General features: G+C 48.5%; 1 protein-coding gene across 3 annotated transcripts in view; it reads left to right on the forward strand.

The window, feature by feature from the left end:
* The first annotated feature begins 3,344 nt into the window (after positions 1-3,344).
* The window catches only part of LOC132405705 (tyrosine-protein kinase ITK/TSK-like), a 95,561-nt gene continuing 78,756 nt past the window's right edge, over positions 3,345-20,149 (forward strand). Inside the window, exons 1-2 of one of the 3 annotated variants that reach the window (XM_059990733.1) lie at positions 3,345-4,391; positions 5,607-5,944. In XM_059990733.1, coding sequence (XP_059846716.1) covers positions 5,807-5,944 — 138 coding nt within the window. In that variant the 5' untranslated portion in view covers positions 3,345-4,391; positions 5,607-5,806. The remainder of the gene's footprint in view (positions 4,392-5,606; positions 5,945-20,149) is intronic. The other 2 variants (XM_059990734.1, XM_059990735.1) reach the window with 2 other exon arrangements.

Raw genomic sequence — 20,149 nt, forward strand, 5'->3', positions numbered from 1 at the left:
CATTCAAAGCTGAATTCCAAGGCTCTATAGCCAGGCTGGTTGAAGCCAATCATACTCTTCATTGCCTCTCCACACATCCCGTGTGCTACTCTGCCCAGGCTTGCTCTGTAAATGCCCACAAGAAAATGAATCTCAGGGTTGAATATGGTTACATATATTTACAGTACTTTGATAATAAATATACTACCAACTTTTCTTCCTGGCAGCTTATTGGAAATGCACACCACACACTGAGTGAAGAAGCTGCCCCGATGTCCCTTTTAAATCTCTTGCCTCTCATCTGAGTCCTCTTGTTGTTTGCAATCCCTTCCTAGGGAAAAGACTATTTGCTTTCACCCTGGCTATGCCCCTCATGATCTCGTATACCTCTGTCAGGTCACCCCTCAATCTCCTACCTTCCAGGGAATAAAGTCCTAGTCTACATGACCCCTCCTTGTAACTCAGGCCCAAACATCCAGGCAATAGATTCTTCCTCATTTAATTCTGTGGCTGATGGTCTAATAACCTCTTTCCTACAACAGGGTGACCAAAACTGTTGTCTCACCAATGACTTACTCAACTGTAACATAACCTCTCAACTGCTATACTCAGTGCCCTGACTGATGAAGACCAGTTTGCCAAAAGCTGTCTTCTCAGATCTGGGTGCTGATTGCAAGAATGAGGTTTAAAGTCACTCCAGAGATTGGTCAAACCAAGACTCTGCATTCAGTATTGCTGTTGTGATTCTGGTGCATATCCAAAATCATGAGGGGTATAGATAGGGTAAATGCAAGCAGGCTTTTCTGCTGAGGTTGGGTGAGGTCATGAGCTGAAGAGGAAAGGTGAAATGTTAAAGGGGAGCATGAGGAGGATTTTCTTTACTCAGAGGGTGGTGAGAGTGTAGAATGAACTGTGACCCTGAGAATTGTTTTCTTGGCATATACTCAGTAAATCCAAGAGCCATAATAGAATCCACGAAAGACTGTACTGAACAGGATGGACAAAAAACAACGTGCAAAAGACAAACTGCAAAGACAAAAGGGAAAAAAAAGAAATACAATGAAATAATAATAATGGACAATCAAGGAATAAATATCAAGAACATGAGATGAAGAATTCTTGATAATGGGTACATGGTCTGTGGGAGCATTTCAGAGATGGGCAAGTGAAATTATCCTGTCTGGTTCACGAGCCTAATGGTTGAGGGGTAATAACTATTCCTGAACCTGGTGGTGTAGAACCTGAGGCTCCTGTACCTTCTTCCTGATGGCAGCAGTGAGAAGCGAGCAAGCCCAATGTGGTGGGGGTCCGCGACGATGGACGCTGCTACAGCTTGGCATTCAACACTATCTAAACTAATCAATAAGCTTCAAGACCTTGTCCTCGATACCTCCTTATGTAACTGGATCCTCGGTTTCCTCACTTGTAGACCCCAGTCAGTATGGATTGGCAACAATATTTCTTCCATGATCTGCATCAGCACGGGTGCACCACAGAACTTTGTGCGTAGCCCCCTCCTCAACTCGCTTTATGCTGATGACTGTGTGGCTAAGCACAGCTCCAATGCCATTTTCAAATTTGCTGATGACGCCACTGTTGTTGGTCAAATCAAAGGTGGTGACGAATCAGTATATAGAAGGGAGATTAAAAATCTGAGTGATGCCCCAATGCAAACCTCTTACTCAATGTAACTATCGAGGAGCTGGTTGTTAACTTCAGGAGGAGGAAACCAGAGGTCCATCAGCCAGTCCTCATCAGGGGTCAGAAGTGGACATGATCAGCAACTTTAAATTCCTTGGAGTTATCATTTTGGAGGATCTGTCCTGGGTCCTGCACCTGAATGTAGCTATGAGGAAAATAAAGCAGTGCATCTATTTCCTTGAGAATTGTGGGGTGTGGCCAGAGTGAATCAGTTTTGCTGTGATACAGCAATCTCGCCCTTAGATCCTCGATCTTGTTCTTCAGCAACTGCACATTTGCTAACAAGATGCTGAATAGTGGGAATTTTTATTCCTCTGCATCCCTCCTTCTTTTTCTGGCCACGGTGATATGCCTTTGTCCACTCAAACGTGCCAAACCTACATACCTGAGAGTTAAGTCCTTCAGAAGATTGTGAAATTAACACTTCATTAAACCGGTTCAAAAATACGTTGTTTAGTTACGTGTTGCAGATTGCAGTGAGACTAATTCAAAAGAGGTACAGTATATTGAGAAGTATTGCATGCAGCCCACAGCACATTGCCATGGTTCACCGATGCCATCCTGGATACGTTCAAGGATGGGATGTGTCTGGAATATGGACCAGGTTCATGTTGATGGAGCTAGGCAGAATACCAGTTGGATATGGAACCGAATGGGCTGTTTCTCTGATGTTGTGCTCTGTGCAGGGCAGCAAGGGAACGTTTGATGTTGGATCTAGGGATGTGGATTAATTAACTGATTTCTCTTTGTATTTTGTTGTGGAGATGGACTCTTCACCCAACTTGCTTTTCAGAGTATGTGGCACCTTCACTCTGCCACAGTGAGCAGGATTTTAACTCAACTCCCCAACCCATTCCAACATGTTGAATTGAAATGACTTTATTTCTTGCATCCTTCAAAATTGTACATGAGGCGTAAAAATCTGTATATTACGTATCCATCCAAATGTGCAATGTGCAACCATAGTAATTTATAATAAATACAACAGTCAATGTAATATAGAGTACACTCAAATCAGTGTGAGTTCATCAATCTGATGGCCTGGTGGAAGAAGCTGTCCTGGAGCCGGTTGGTCCTGGCTTTTACACTGTGGTACCGTTTCCCAGATGGCAGCAGCTGGAATAGATTGTGGTTGAGGTCCCCGATGATCCTACGGGCCCTTTTTACACACCTGTCCTTGTAAATGTCCTGAATCATGGGAAATTCACAACTGTCTGTAGAGTCCTGTGGATTAAGGGAGGTACAGTTCCCATACCAAGCAGTGATGCATCAGTCAGGATGCTCTCAATTGTGCCCTTGTAAAAAGTTCTTAGGATTTGGGGGCCCATACTAAACTTCCTCAACCATCTGAGGTGAAAGAGGTGCTGTTGTGCCTTTTTCACCACACAGCTGGTGTGCACAGACCACGTGAGGTCCTCGGTGATGTGGATGCTGAGGAACTTGAAGCTGTTTACCCCCTCAACCCCAGAATCATTGACATCAATGAGGGTTAGCCTGTCTCTGTTCCTCCTGTAATCCACAACCAGCTCCTTTGTTGTTGCAACATTGAGGGAGGGGTTGTTTTCTTGACACCACTGTGTCAGAGAGATGACTTCTTCCCTGTAGGCCACCTCGTTATTGTTTGAGATTAGGCCAATCAATGTAGTGTCATCAGCAAATTTAATTATCACATTAGAGCTGTGAGTGGTGACACAATCATGGGTATACAGGCAGTAAAGGAGGGGATGTAGTACACAGCCCTGAGGGGCTCCTGTGTTGAGAGTCCTGTGTTGTGTTGGTTGTCTCTACTGCTGTGATGAGGCCAAAATCAGGTTCAAGGAGCAACAACTCATATTCATCTTGGTGTGAACATCAATTCCTCTAACATCCAGAAATCTCTTAGCCTTTCCCTTCGCTCTTATTCCATTCCCCATTCTGGATACCCTCTCACCACCTCCTCACCTGCTCATCATCTCCCTCTGGTGTCCCTCCTCCTCATCTTTCTTCCATCATCCTATCTTCCATTCCTCCTTTAGCCCTTTACCTCTTCCACCTATCACCTGCCAGCTTCTGACTTCGCCCCCATCCCTCACCCACCTCCCTTTCCTGTCACCCGGTCTCCCCACCGCCTGCCAGCATGTCCTCCTCCCCCACTTCCACCACTTATTCTGGTTTCTCTCCCTTCCATTTCAGTCCTGATGAAGGGATTTGGCCTGAAGCATCGACTGTTTATTCCTCTCCACAGATGCTGCCTGACCTTATAAGTTCCTCTAGCATTTTGAAGTTCCTAAAGCATTTCTTTAGCCAGAATTGTGGAATTCGTTGCACGGGAGGCTGCAGAAGCCAGGTCGCTGGGTGTAAGGCAGAGCGTGGTAGATCCTTGATTGGACAGGGCATAAAGGGCTATGGGGAGAAGGCCGGGAGTGGGACTGAGGATGGCAAAGAAGGATCGACGTGATTGATTGGTGAAGCAGGCTCAATGGACCAAATGTCTCATGGTTTGATGGTCTTATTTTGTGTGGATGTGAATAATGCAGGCTCAGTGTGATCTCTCTTAAGGTTTCGGGTCCTGTCATCATGTGCATCAATTCCAGCGCTGACTAAATGGAAGAGCTGTTGGTGGGGAGGTTTGTCACCTTGGCCGGGCATTCTCTGCTTTCTACATGGTAGTAAACAGCACCCCCCAGTAGGAGGCAGCACTTGGCCAAGGCACTGGCCCGCCAGCACTACAGGTAGAGTGGTACCGCACAGCCCACTGTGTGGTCTTCAACCAATTAAATTAGTCATTGATCGGCTAACTAAACTACTCCGTCTACACAATGTTCATATTCTTCCATTTTCCTCACATTCATGTGAATCAGAATCAGGTTTAATATCAGTGTGGTGAAGTGTGTTGTTTTGCAGTACAATACATAATATTAATAAAAACTGATTTACAATAGGAAATATGTATAAAAAATAAACTAAGTAGTGTAAAAAGAGAGCAAAATAGTGAGGTAGTCTATATGGGTTCGTTGTCTATTCAGAAATCTGATGGCGGAGGGGAAGAAGCTGTTCCTGAAACACTGAATGTGTGTTTTCAGACTCCTGTACATCCGCCCTGATGGCAGCAAAGAGGCGAGGGCATGTCCTGGGTGATGGGGGTCCTTAATGATGGAAGCCATCTCTGCTTCTCCCGCAGCATGGCTCTCCCTCACTTTTGCCCTCCCAAACTACTGTCTCCCTCAGTATTGCCCTCCCATGACATTGTGTTCTCTCAGTATTACCCTCCCAAACTGCTGGGCTCCTTTTGTGTTGCCCTCCCAAACTACTGTCTCCCTCAGTTTTGCCCTCCCATGATGTTGTGCTCTCTCAGTATTACCCTCCCAAACTGCTGGGCTCCTTCTGTGTTGCCCTCCCATTAAGTTGTGCTCCCTCAGTATTGCCCTCCCAAACTGCTGGGCTCCTTCTGTGTTGCCCTCCCACGATGTTGTGCTCCCTCAGTATTGCCCTCCCAAACTGCTGGGCTCCCTTAGTATTGCCCTCCCACGACGTTGTGCTCCCTCAGTATTGCCCTCCCACGACGTTGTGCTCCCTCAGTATTGCCCTCTCAAACTGCTGGGCTCCCTCTGTGTTGCCCTCCCAAACTACTGTCTCCCTCAGTATTGCCCTCCCATGACATTGTACTCCCTCAGTATAACCCTCCCAAACTGCTGGGCTCCTTCTGTGTTGCCCTCCCATGACATTGTGCTCCCTCAGTACTGCCCTCCCACGACATTGTGCTCCCTCAGTTGCCCTTCCCTCAATACTGGTTCTCAGACAATACAACATCACCGTGGCTGTGCCCTCTGGAGCAGTGATATCCCCTCATTCGTGGGGAAAGAGGGGCAGATGGGGTTAGTTACTTGTTCAGAGACGATGGAGTGAGAACCATCCAGGTCTCAGCTGCCGTGTGCTTTCGCTTGCAGTGTTTTGCAAAGGCTGATCCAAAGGATGTGGTTTCTCGCATTGCCTTTATCAGACACCGAAGTCTATGCAGCGTTCTTTCCTGAAACCTCTGAGATCGCAACGAGCACGCACCCACATACTGCCACTGTGACCTCGACGTGGCGTCCTGACCTCCTTCACCCCCTCTCCCTCTCAATGGGGAGGGTCGCTCCCCACTAGAATGGAACCCACCTCCATCCTGGAAGAGTTCCTGATCAAGCGCTCTCAGCAGAAACGCAGAACCTCTCCCTCCAACTACAAGGAGCGATACTTCATCCTGACTAGATCCCGGCTTGCCTACTATGAGTGTCGTACTGGGGTAAGTCTTCCGTCCACTTTGGTACTCTGAACAGTTTTGGGCCCCTCATCTGAGAAAGGATGTGCTGGCGTTGGAGTTCTGGGAATAAAAGGGTTAACGTTTGAGCCGCCTTTTCTGCCTCTGTTCCTGTAGTCGCTAGAGATTAGAAGAATGGGGGTGGGGTGGAGGGGGATCTCATTGAAACCAATTAAATGGTTAAAGGCACGGATAGAGGATATTTCCAATGGTGGGTGAGTCCAGGACCAGAGGGCACAGCCTCAGAACAGAAGAACATCCCTTTAGAACAGAGAAGAGGAGGAATTTCTTTAGCTGCAGACTAATGAATCTGTGCCACAGCCGGCTGTGGAGGCCAAGTCATTGGGGGTATACTTAAAACAGAGGTTGGTAGGGTACTTGATTAGTAAGGATGTCAAATGTTACCGGGAGAAGGCAGGAGAATGGGGTTGAGAGGGAAAATAAATCAGCCATGGTGGAATGGGGGAGCAGTATCGATGGGCCAAATGGCCTAATTCTGTTCTTTGGTACTTTGGTTTCATGGTCTGGCAGGACTCCAATCCAGTAACCTTCCACATGTCCTAAGCCCCTCCAGTACCACCTTCTCAATCTTCACGTACACGGATCTAAGCCAAGGGACATCTTCCTTAGGCTTTCGTCATCCTCTCCAATGTCCCAACAAGTCTCAAAGAACAAGCTGTTTCCCCATAATCCTGTATCTCCTTTCCCCATCTCACAGAATGGAACAGGACATTCAGCCCAGTGGGTTGTATCTCCTTCCCCCTTCTCACAGAACAGAACAGTTGAGCACAGAAGGAGGCCCTTCAGCCCACTTAATCCATGCCAAACCATTTATTTTTATAATTTTTAGATGCTTATGTCTGTGCACTATACTGCTGTCACAAATCAGAATCAGGTTTATTGTCACTGATTATGTGTTGTGAAGTTTTAATTCTTACTGTAACTTATGGTAATATTTTCTAACTTGCATTGCACTGTTGCCACAAAACAACGTATTTCATGGTATGTGTTAGTGATAAGAACCCTGACTCTGGGACTCCTCTGTTGTCGCTGCTGTCACCACAGGCAGCAGATTCCAAGCACCCTCCACACTCTGTGTAAAAAACACCTCACATCTCCTTTGAAATTTCTCCCTCACATTAAATTCAGGCTCTCTGGAGTTAGGCACCCCCCCCCTCGCCCTACAGCCGGTGAAGAGATCTCTTGTCCTGAGATGCCAACTCAGTTTGAGTCTGTGATCCACGTTGGGCCACTCCCAGACTGGTATATTCAAGAGGAGGTGATACAGAGACTAAATGGGTTGGGGTAGGCTTAGTGCAAATTGAAGTTCAAGTTTATTGTCATCTGACTGTACAGACATACAGCCAAATGAAATAATGTTCCTCTGGACCACCAATCACCTACAATACATATATCACACACAGCATGTAAAACAAACTGGATGGGTGATGAATGGTACAGACTGGATGGGCTGAATGGCCTGTTTCCCAACTATATCTCCATGACCCCAGCCAAGGGGAGGGTTCACAGTCTGCTATGGAAACACTAATGCCCCTGAACTGAAAATCCTACAGAAAGTAGTGGATACGGCCCACTAGCTCGCAGGCGAAGCCCTCCCCACCACCGAATACACCGAGACGGAGCACAGTCACAGGAAAGCAGCACTCATCATCATCGACCCACACCACTTTGTGCTGCTGCCATCAGTAAAGTGGTACAGGAGCCTCAGGAACCACACCACCAGGTTCAGGATCAGTTACTACCCTTCAGCCATCAGGGAGGAGGTACAGGAGCCTCAGGACCCACACCACCAGGTTCAGGAACAGTTATTCCCCCTCAACCATCAGGAAGGAGGTACAGGAGCCTCAGGACCCACACCACCAGGTTCAGGATCAGTTACTACCCTTCAACCATCAGGAAGGAGGTACAGGAGCCTCAGGACCCACACCACCAGGTTCAGGATCAGTTACTACCCTTCAACCATCAGGGAGGAGGTACAGGAGCCTCAGGACCCACACCACCAGGTTCAGGAACAGATACTACCCTTCAAACATCAGGTAGGAGGTACAGGAGCCTCAGGACCCACACCACCAGGTTCAGGAACAGTTACTACTCCTCAACCATCAGGTAGGAGGTACAGGAGCCTCAGGACCCACACCACCAGGTTCAGGAACAGTTATTCCCCCTCAACCATCAGGAAGGAGGTACAGGAGCCTCAGGACCCACACCACCAGGTTCAGGAACAGTTATTACCCTTCAACCATCAGGAAGGAGGTACAGGAGCCTCAGGACCCACACCACCAGGTTCAGGATCAGTTACTACCCTTCAACCATCAGGAAGGAGGTACAGGAGCCTCAGGACCCACACCACCAGGTTCAGGGACAGTGATCACCCCTCAACCATCAGGAAGGAGGTACAGGAGCCTCAGGACCCACACCACCAGGTTCAGGGACAGTGATCACCCCTCAACCATCAGGAAGGAGGTACAGGAGCCTCAGGACCCACACCACCAGGTTCAGGGACAGTGATCACCCCTCAACCATCAGGTAGGAGGTACAGGAGCCTCAGGACCCACACCACCAGGTTCAGGAACAGTTACTACCCTTCAATCATCAGGAAGGAGGTACAGGAGCCTCAGGACCCACACCACCAGGTTCAGGGACAGTTATCACCCCTCAACCATCAGGAAGGAGGTACAGGAGCCTCAGGACCCACACCACCAGGTTCAGGGACAGTGATCACCCCTCAACCATCAGGAAGGAGGTACAGGAGCCTCAGGACCCACACCACCAGGTTCAGGGACAGTTATCACCCCTCAACCATCAGGAAGGAGGTACAGGAGCCTCAGGACCCACACCACCAGGTTCAGGGACAGTTATCACCCCTCAACCATCAGGAAGGAGGTACAGGAGCCTCAGTACCCACACCACTAGGTTCAGGGACAGTGATCACCCCTCAACCATCAGGTAGGAGGTACAGGAGCCTCAGGACCCACACCACCAGGTTCAGGAACAGTTACTACCCTTCAAACATCAGGTAGGAGGTACAGGAGCCTCAGGACCCACACCACCAGGTTCAGGAACAGTTACTACCCTTCAAACATCAGGTAGGTGGTACAGGAGCCTCAGGACCCACACCACCAGGTTCAGGAACAGTTACTACTCCTCAACCATCAGGTAGGAGGTACAGGAGCCTCAGGACCCACACCACCAGGTTCAGGAACAGTTATTCCCCCTCAACCATCAGGAAGGAGGTACAGGAGCCTCAGGACCCACACCACCAGGTTCGAGAACAGTTATTCCCCCGTCAACCATCAGGCTCCTGAACCAGGGTGATATATATTGTGATATATATGGACTTTGATAATAAGTTACCTTTGAACTTTGGACATTCTCCTTTTGAGCCTAGTAAGAATGAGATCCTTTCTCATTCCAACCTCCAGAGGTACCATGGAGATTCTGCAGATGCTGGAAATCCAGAGCAACAGGCACAAAATGCTGGAGGAACTCAGCAGGCCAGGCAGCGTCTATGGAGAGGAATAAACAAGAAGGCTGGTCTGGATGAAGGGCGGCAGTTCCCCTCTGCAGACCTGCTCTTCCTGCACTATTGTGTTGCTTTGGAGAGAATGGAACCCGTGCCCTGGCATGGAACGGGTGAACTCCACTGCCCTCCCTCTATATCTGTCAGCAGGGAGGTTGCAAGACTCCAGTATATCCCCATCACTGTCCTGTTCTACCCTGCCAACAGAACCCCTTCCAATAAAGGTAAAGTGCTGTTACCTTGCTAATGACTTACTTCCACCGCCTGAGTCAGTAGTGGAGGCAGATACACCAGTGAAGTTTAAGGGACTACTAGACAGGTATATGGAGGATTTTAAGGTGGGGGGTTATATGGGAGGCAGGGATTGAGGGTCGGCACAACATTGTGGGCCGAAGGGCCTGTAATGTGCTGTACTGTTCTATGTTCCACCATCAGGTCTGGGTAACAACTTTTCCCCCCAGGCTGTGAGACGAATGAATATACAGCCACCGTGGTCTCGTCACTCGGACAGCGAGCTGTTTACTGTTTACCTGGGATGCACACTGCATGCATTTTGAATTATATTTTATTAACTTATTGATGGTAATATTTTGTTTTATGTGCTGTGTGATATGTGGTCCAGAGGAATGTTGATTTATTTGGTTGTAAATTTGTACATTCAGATGACAATAAACCTCAAATTACTTACTTTCAAAGGCAAGGGGATCCCCAAAACAACAACGTTCAATCTCTTATTTCAAATATGCTCTGCTTTCTGATTTTCTACCAAATGTGTGCAATCCGATCTAATCCATTTACCTGCTGCCTGGGCCCAGACCTGGAGAATCCCCCCCACCTCCCCCTCAGCCTCCAGACATCTCCATCTTTTCAGCTGGCCTCCATCAGATAAGAATTTGTAGATTTGGGGGTGATGTATCAGCATAACTAATAGAAAGCAGAGAGTTGGGATACTCTGGCTGGCAATCAGTGGTGTGTGGGGTGCCACAGGGGTCGGTGCTGGGCCTGAAACTGTTCACAATATTCATTAACGATCTGGAAGAGGGGACTGAGTGTAGTGTATCTAAGTTTGCTGATGATACTAAAGTATGCAGAAGATACGGAGAGTCTGCAGAGAGATATTGATCGGTTAAGTGGGTGGGCAGGAGTCTTGCAAACAGAGTGCAATTTTGGTAAATGCGAGGTCGTCGACTTCAGAAGGAAAAATTAAATACCAGATTATTATTTAAATGGTTAAAAAATTGCAGCAATCTGCTGTGCAGAAGGACTTGGGAGTGCTTGTGCACCATTTGTAAAAGGTGGGTTTGCAGGTGCAGCAGGCTATCAAGAAGGCAAATGGCATGTTGGCATTCATTGTTAGAGGGATTGAATTTAAGAGCAGAGAGGTTATGCTGCAACTGTACAGGGTACTGATGAAGCTGCACCTGGAGTACTGTGTGCAGTTCTGGTCTCCTTACTTGAGGATGGGTATACTGGCTTTAGAGGCTGTGCAGAGGAGGTTCACCAGCTTGATTCCAGAGATCAGGGGGTTAGATTACGAGGAGAGATTGAGTCGCCTGGGACTGTACTCTCTCTGGAGTTCAGAAGGATGAGAGGAGATTTTAAATAAAATTATGAAAGGGATAGATAAATAAATAGAGGCAGGAAAGTTGTTTCCACTGGTAGATAAGACTGGAACTAGGGGACATAACCTCAAGATTTGGGGGAGTGGATTTAGGATGAAGATGAGGAGGAACTGCTTTTCCCAGGGAGTAGTAAATTTGTGGAATTCTCTGCCCAACGAAGCAGTGGAGGCTACCTCAGTAAATATATTTAAGACAAGGTTGGGTAGATTTCTGCACAGTAGGGGAATTAAGGGTTATGGGGAAAAGGCAGGTAGGAGGAGATGAGTCCGTGGCCAGATCAGCCGTGATCTTATTGAATCGTGGAGCAGGTTCGATGGGCCAGACGGCCGAATCCTGCTCCTATTTCTTATGTCTCAAACATGGAGAAAGGTCTGAGGAGATCAGCAGATTCTCTGTGCATGTCTCTGTGTTTGTGTGAGGAAGAGAGTGGTTGCATGAGAGGGGGAGGGAGTGTGTGTGTGTGCGAGAGAGAGAGTGTGTGTCAGAGAGGGAGAGTGTGTGTGTGAGAGAGAGTGTGTGTGTCAGAGAGAGAGAGTGTGAGTGTGTGAGAGAGAGTGTGTGTGTCAGAGAGGGAGAGTGTGTGTCAGAGACGGAGAGTGTGTGTGTGAGAGAGGGAGAGTGTGTGAGAAAGAGAGAGAGAGTGTGTGTCAGAGAGGGAGAGTGTGTGTGAGAGAGGGAGAGTGTGTGTGGGAGAGAGAGTGTGTGTGTCAGAGAGGGAGACTGTGTGTGTGAGAGAGAGTGTGTGTGTCAGAGAGAGAGGGAGAGTGTGTGAGAGAGAGAGTGTGGGTCAGAGAGAGAGAGAGAGAGTGTGTGTCAGAGAGGGACAGTGTGGGTGTCAGAGAGGGAGAGTGTGTGTGAGAGAGAGTGTGTGTCAGAGAGAGAGAGAGTGTGTGTGTGAGAGAGAGTGTGTGTGTCAGAGAGAGAGAGAGAGTGTGTGTGTGAGGGAGAGTGTGTGTGTCAGAGAGAGGGTGTGTCAGAGAGGGAGAGTGTGTGTGTGAGAGAGAGTGTGCGTGTCAGAGAGGGAGAGTGTGTGAGAGAGAGAGTGTGTGTCAGAGAGGGAGAGTGTGTGTGTCAGAGAGAGAGTGTGTGTGTCAGAGAGAGAGTGAGTGTGTGAGAGAGAGTGTGTGTGTCAGAGAGGGAGACTGTGTGTGTGAGAGAGAGTGTGTGTGTCAGAGAGAGAGACAGAGTGTGTGTGTGAGGGAGAGTGTATGTGTCAGAGAGGGAGAGTGTGTGTGTCCGAGAGAGGGTGTGTCAGAGAGGGAGAGTGTGTGTGTGAGAGAGAGTGTGCGTGTCAGAGAGGGAGAGTGTGTGAGAGAGAGAGTGTGTGTCAGAGAGGGAGAGTGTGTGTGTCAGAGAGGGAGAGTGTGTGTGTCAGAGAGGGAGAGTGTGTGTCTGAGTGTGTGTCAGAGAGAGAGTGTGTGTGTGAGAGAGAGTGTGTGTGTCAGAGAGGGAGAGTGTGTGTGTCAGAGAGAGAGTGTGTGTGTGAGAGAGAGAGTGTGTGTCAGAGAGGGAGAGTGCGTGTGTGAGAGAGAGTGTGACTGTGAGAGAGAGAGTGTGTGTTAGAGAGGGAGAGTGTGTGTGAGAGAGGGAGAGTGTGAGTGTGAGAGAGAGTGTGTGTCAGAAAGGGAGAGTGTGTGTGTGTGAGAGAGTGTGTCAGAGAGAGTGTGTGTGTGAGAGAGAGTGTGTGTGTCAGAGAGGGAGAGTGTGTGTCTGAGAGAGAGTGTGTGAGAGAGAGAGGGAGAGTGTGTGTGTGTCAGAGAGGGAGAGTGTGTGTCTGAGAGAGAGAGTGTGAGGGAGAGTGTGTGTGAGAGAGGGTGTGAGGGAGAGTGTGAGTGTGAGAGAGAGTGCGTGTCAGAGAGGGAGAGTGTGTGAGAGAGAGGGCTAGAGTGTATGTGTGCTAGTGAGGGGGGAGACTGTGAGTGAGTGTGTGAGAGAGAGGGCTAGAGTGTTTGTGTGCTAGTGAGGGGGGAGACTGTGAGTGTGTGTGTGAGAGAGAGGGCTAGAGTGTTTGTGTGCTAGTGAGGGGGGAGACTGTGAGTGAGTGCGTGTGAGAGAGAGGGCCAGAGTGTTTGTGTGCTAGTGAGGGGGAAGACTGAGTGTGTGTGTGTGTGTGTGTGAGAGAGAGAGTCGGAGTGTGTGAGAGAGAGGGCTAGAGTGTTTGTGTGCTAGTGAGGGGGGAGACTGTGAGTGTGTGTGTGTGTGAGAGAGAAGGCTAGAGTGTTTGTGTGATGGGGGAGTGAGTGTGCATGAGAGAGGGCTAGAGTGCTTGTGTGCTAGTGAGGGGGGAGACTATGAGTGTGTGTGTGAGAGAGAGAGTCGGAGTGTGTGAGAGAGAAGGCTAGAGTGTTTGTGTGCTAGTGAGAGTGTGTGGGAGAGAGGGCTAGAGTGTTTGTGTGCTAGTGAGGGGGAGACTGTGAGTGTGTGTGTGTGAGAGAGAGTCGGAGTGTGTGAGAGAGAAGGCTAGAGTGCTTGTGTGCTAGTGAGAGTGTGTGAGAGAGAGGGCTAGAGTGTATGTGTGCTAGTGAGAGGGGGAGACTGTGAGTGTGTGTGAGAGAGAGAGAGTCAGAGTGTGTGAGAGAGAGGGCTAGAGTGTTTGTGTGCTAGTGAGAGTGTGTGAGAGAGGGCTAGAGTGTTTGTGTGCTAGTGAGGGGGGAGACTGAGTGTGTGTGTGAGAGAGAGAGAGTCAGAGTGTGTGAGAGAGGGCTAGAGTGTTTGTGTGCTAGTGAGAGTGTGTGAGAGAGGGCTAGAGTGTTTGTGTGCTAGTGAGGGGGGAGACTGAGTGTGTGTGTGAGAGAGAGAGAGAGTTGGAGTGTGTGAGAGAGAGGGCTAGAGTGTTTGTGTGCTAGTGAGGGGGGAGACTGTGTCTGAGAGAGAGAGTCGGAGTGTGTGAGAGAGGGCTAGAGTGTATGTGTGCTAGTGAGAGGGGGAGACTGTGAGTGTGTGTGAGAGAGAGAGAGTCAGAGTGTGTGAGAGAGGGCTAGAGTGTTTGTGTGCTAGTGAGAGGGGGAGACTGAGTGTGTGTGTGTGTGTGTGAGAGAGTCGGAGTGTGTGACAGAGGGCTAGAGTGTTTGTGTGCTAGTGAGAGGGGGAGACTGAGTGTGTGTGTGTGTGTGAGAGAGTCGGAGTGTGTGACAGAGGGCTAGAGTGTTTGTGTGCTAGTGAAAGTGTGTGAGAGAGAGGGCTAGAGTGTTTGTGTGCTAGTGAAAGTGTGTGAGAGAGAGGGCTAGAGTGTTTGTGTGCTAGTGAGGGGGGGAGACTGAGTGTGTGTGTGAGAGAGAGTTGGAGTGTGTGAGAGAGAGGTCTAGAGTGTTTGTGTTCTAGTGAGGGGGGGAGACTGTGAGTGTGTGTGTGTGAGAGAGCGTTAGAGTGTGTGACAGAGGGCTAGAGTGTGTGCTAGTGAGAGGGGGAGACTGAGTGTGTGTGTGTGAGAGAGAGTTGGAGTGTGTGAGAGAGAGGGCCAGTGTGCTTGAGTGCTAGTGAGAGGGGGAGACTGTGAGTGTGTGTGTGTGAGAGAGAGTCGGAGTGTGTGAGAGAGAGGGCTAGAGTGTTTGTGTGCTAGTGAGGGGGGGAGACTGTGAGTGTGTGTGTGAGAGAGAGTTGGAGTGTTTGAGAGAGCGGGAGGGAGGAGAGAGAGCTTGATTGTGTTCTGTACTGTTGGAGGTGCCGTTTTGTGATGGACGGGTCTGGGTTTGTCTCTGAAGCCTCAGCTACCTGAGACGCAGGCTCCATGTTAGATTTCAGAATGTTTTTTTCTCTGTTCGTACTTAACTCTTACGCTGGGAATGCATCCAGATTTAATGGTATGTTTCTTGTGTGAGATGTACGGACTTTGAGAGTTTTCCTTCCTGGTAACTACATAGGCTGCATCAGGCTGCATCTTGCAGAGCACGTGAAACAGTGGAGATTAGCTCAGTGACCTTCCCCTCATCGAGGTGGGTGGTAGGCACCACGTAGGAGCAGGAGGCAGATACTGTGTGACTGTCATGTGAGGGAAAGCGAATAGTCAGCTGCTGCAGAGCAGAGTACCTGTGTATTTAAGGCAGAGGTTGATAGGTTCTTGTGGCATCAAAGGTTGCACGGAGAAGTCTGGGGTAGAGGAGGAGATGGTAAATAAGGATCAGCCATGATTGATTGGCAGAGCAGACTTGATGGGCCAAATGGCTTCATTCTGCTCCTGTGTCTTAAGGTCTTTCGATGCAGTTGGGGTGAATGAGCTGCCAGGGGATGTCACAGCGAGCGAGTCTCAGCCATGGAGTCAGGAACAGAAGGGAAGCGCTAGTGTCAAGGACATTTCAGATTGAGTCCATGGCGTCCTTAAGTGTTAGGGTGAGCAACCGGAGATTGTGGTCCACATCAGTACCAATGAACTAGGGAAAATGGGTGACGAGGTTTTGCATAGGGAGTTCAGTGAGTTAGGTGCTAAGTTAAAGAACATAAGACGATAAGACATAGGAGCAGGGTTAGGCCATTTGGCCCACTGAGTCTGCTCCGCCATTCAATCATGGCTTTTTTTTTCCCTCCTCAACCCAAGTTCCCGCCATCTCCCCATAACCTTTGATGACATGTCCAGTCAAGAACTGATCAATCTCTGCTTTAAATACACCCAATGACCTGGCCTCCACAACTGTATGTGGTAACAAATTCCACAAATTCACCACCCTCTGACTTAAGAAATTTCTCAGCATCTCTGTTTTGAAAGGGCCCCCCTCTATTCTGAGGCTGTGCCCTCTTGTCCTAGACTCTCCCGCCATGGGAAACATCCTTTCCACATCTACTCTGTCTCGGCCTTTCAACAATCGAAAGGTTTCAATGAGGTCCCCCTCATCCTTCTGAATTCCAGTGAGTACAGCCCCGGAGCCATCAAACGTTCCTTGTATGATAACTCTTTCATTCCTGGAATCTCCTGGACCCTCTCCAATGCCAGCACATCGCTTATGAGATGAGAAGCCCAAAACTGTTCACAATACTCAAGGTGAGGCCTCACCAGTGACTTATAAATTCTCAGCATCACATCCTTGCTCTTGTCTTCAAGCCCTCTTGAAATGAATGCTAACAATGAACTTGCATTCCTCACCTCTGACTCAACCTGCAAGTTAACCTTCAGGGTGTTCTGCACAAGGACTCCCAAGTCCCGTTGCATCTCAGATTTTTGGATTTTCTCCCCCTTTAGAAAATAGTCTGCACTTTTATTTCAACTACCGAAGTGCATGACTGTGTATTTTCCAACATTGTATTTCATTTACCACTTTCTTGCCCATTCTCCTAATCTGTCTCAGTCCTTCAGCATCCTACCTGTTTCCTCAACACTACCTGCCCCTCCACCAATCTTCGTATCATCTTCAGACTTGGCAACAAAACCATCTATTCCATCATCTAAATAATTTATATACAGCATAAAAAGGCGTGATCTCAACACCGACCCCTGTGGAACACCACTAGTCACTGGCAGCCAACTGGAAAAGAATCCTTTTATTCCCACTCACTGGCTCCTACCAATCAGCCAATGCTGGCTCCCTGCGAGCAGCTCCTCCAATTTACTTTGGCTCATATCACTGTAATTTCCCTTACTCCACTGAATTACTGCAACATCAGGCTTTACTTTCTCCCTATCAAATTTCAAGTTGAACTTAATCATACTGTGATCATTGGTTCCTAGGGGTTCTTTTTACCTTAAGCTGCCTAATCACCCCCAGTTCATTATATAACACCCAATCCAGTGTAGCTGATCATATAGCAGGCTCAATGACAAACTGCTGTAAAAACCCATCTCTCAAGCCATCAACAAACCCACTCTCTTGAGATCCGTTACCAACCTGATTTCCCCAATCGACCTGCATGTTGAAATCTCCCATGACTATCATAACATTGCCCTTTTGACACACCTTTTCTATTTCCTGTAGTCGTCTGTGATCCACCTCCCAGTCACTATTGGGAGACCTATATTTAACTGCTATCAATGTCCTTTTACCATTGCCTTTTCTTAACTCAAGCCACAAGGATTCAACATCTTTCAATCCTATGTCATGTCTTTCCACTGATTTGATGCCATGCACAAAGGGCAGGGCCTCCAGGCTTGTGACCTCAGGTTTGCTATCAATGCCACGTGCTAGTGAGGCCAGAACTAGGAAGGTTATACAGTTTAATACGTGGCTAAGGAGTTGGCGTCGGAACGAGGGCATAAAATTTCTGGATCCTTGGGCTCTCTTCCAGGAAAGGTGGGACCTGTACGTAGGGGACAGTTTGCATCTGAACTGGAGGGGGACCAATATACTAGTGAGATGCTGCAATGTGCGGTTTGAACTAGAGTTGCAGGGGGATGGGAAACAGAGTACCAGAACAGATAGTGGAGAGGTTATGGAGACATGTTATTAACCCTAGATGCAAGGTCAGGAATCAAACGTTTGAGCATGGTGTCCTCAGCTGCCGATATTTCAATGCAGGAAGTATTGTTGGAAAGGCAGAGGAGCTCAGGTCATGGATCAATACATGGAATCATGATATTGCGGCCATTGGTGAGACTTGGTTACAGGACGGGCAGGACTGGCAGCTCAGTGTTCTGGCATTCTAGACATGACAGAGCGGGAGGGGTGGCATTACTAGTTGGGGAAAATGACACGGCTGTGCTCAGTCAGGACAGACTGGAGATCTCGTCTTGGCAGGTGAAATGGAGGAATAAGGAAGGTATGACCACGTTAGTGGGGCTATATTATAGACCTCCCAACAGTCGGAGGGATTTAGAGGAACAAATTTGTAGACAGATCTCAGACTGTTGCAGGAAACATAAGGTTGTGATAGGTGATTTTAACTTTCCACATATTGACTGGGACTCCCTTACTGTAAAACAGCTTAATCAGTACGTAGGAATCCCAGCAGAGAGAGTAGGATTTTTCTCTGGTGAGGAAGTCCACCCCTCCTGCGAATGACTGGGTGCTGTGTCTCTCCGTGGCTAACGTGAGAAGAACCCTGTGCAGGGTCAACCCACGGAAGGCTGCTGGACCAGACAACATCCCTGGTAGAGTGCTCAGAAGATGTGCAGACCAGCTAGCAAATGTTCTCACCGACATCTTCAGCATCTCCCTGAGCAGTGCCACCATTCCAATGTGCTTCAAGGCTGCCACCATCGTCCCCGTGCTGAAGAAGTCTTCAGTGTCCTGTCTCAATGACTACCGTCCCGTTGCACTCACATCCATCATCATGAAGTGTTTCGAGAGGCTCGTCATGAGGCATATCAAGACCCTGCTGGCCCCCTCACTGGACCCCCTGCAGTTTGCGTACCGTCCCAACCGTTCAACAGACGACACCATTGCCATCACCCTCCACCTGGACAAAAAAGACACGTACGTTCGAAAGCTGTTCATAGACCAGTTCAGCATTCAACACAATCATCACTCAGAAACTGATTGGAAAGCTGAGCCTACTGGGCCTGAACACCTCCCTCTGCAACTGGATCCTAGACTTCCTGATTGGGAGACCTCAGTTAGTCCAGATCGGGAGCAGCATCTCCAACACCATCACACTGAGTACGGGGGCTCCCCAGGGTTGTGTGCTCAGTTCACTGCTGTTCACTCTGCTGACTCACGACTATGCTACAACACACAGCTCGAACCACATCATCAAGTTCGCCGATGAAACGACCGTCGTAGGTCTCATCAGCAAGAACGACGAGTCAGCTTACAGAGAGGAGGTGCAACGGCTAACGAACTGGTGCAGAGCCAACAATCTGTCTCTTAATGTGAACAAAACAAAAGAGATGGTTGTTGACTTCAGGAGGGCACAGAGCGACCACTCCCTGCTGAACATCGACACCTCCTCGGTACAGATCGTTAAGAGCACCAAATTTCTTGGTGTTCACCTGGCGGAGAATCTCACCCGGTCCCTCAGCACCAGCTCCATAGCCAAGAAAGCCCAGCAGTGTCTCTACTTTCTGTGAAGGCTGAGGAAAGTCCATCTCCCACCCCCCATCCTCATCACATTCTACAGGGGTTGTATTGAGAGCATCCTGAGCAGCTGCATCACTGCCTCGTTCGGAAATTGCACCATCTCGGATCGCAAGACCCTGCAGTAGATAGTGAGGTCAGCTGAGAAGATCATTGGGATCTCTCTTCCCGCCATTACAGACATTTACACTACACGCTGCATCCGCAAAGGAAACAGCATTATGAAGGACCCCATGCACCCCTCATACAAACTCATCTCTCTCCTGCCATTTGGGAAAAGGCACTGAAGCATTCGGGCTCTCACGACCAGACTATGTAAGTTTCTTCCCCAAGCCGTCAGACTCCTCAGTACCCAGAGCGTGGACTGACACCAATTTGCCTATCGTCTTGTTTATTATTTATTGTAATGCCTGCACTGTTTTGTGCACTTTATGCAGTCCTGGGTAGATCTGTAGTCTAGTGTAGTTTCTTTTCTGTGTTGTTTTCTCCTAGTTTCAGTGTAGTTTTGTACTGTTTCATGGAGCACCATGGTCCTGAAAAATGTTGTCTCATTTTCACTATGTACTGTACCAGCAGTTATGGTCAAAATGACAATAAAAAGTGACTTGACTTGACTTGATGATTCTGGGTCAGCTATTAGGGAATGAGGCATGGCAGGTGACAGAAGTTTGTGTAGGGGAACACTCTGCATCCAGTGATCATAATACCATTAATTTCAAGGTAATCATGGAAAAGAATTGGTCTGGTGTTCAGGTTGAGATTCTAAGCAGAAAGGCGAATTTTGACGGTATCAGAAAGGATCTGGCAAGTGTGGACTGGGACGGGCTGTTTTCTGGCGATGCTCTACTTGGTAAGCGGGAGGCCTTCAAAAGAGAAATTTTGAGAGTACAGTTTGTATGTTCCTGTCAAAGGAAAGGATAACAGGTTTAGGAAATTCTGACGAAGGGTCTCGGCTCGAAACGTCGACAGCGCTTCTCCCTATAGATGCTGCCTGGCCTGCTGTGTTCCACCAGCATTTTGTGTGTGTTGTTTGAATTTCCAGCATCTGCCGATTTCCTTGTGTTTGAGGTGTAGGAAATCTTGGCTTTCA

This window comes from Hypanus sabinus, chromosome 15, assembly GCF_030144855.1.
Source record: "Hypanus sabinus isolate sHypSab1 chromosome 15, sHypSab1.hap1, whole genome shotgun sequence".
NCBI lineage: Eukaryota > Metazoa > Chordata > Chondrichthyes > Myliobatiformes > Dasyatidae > Hypanus > Hypanus sabinus.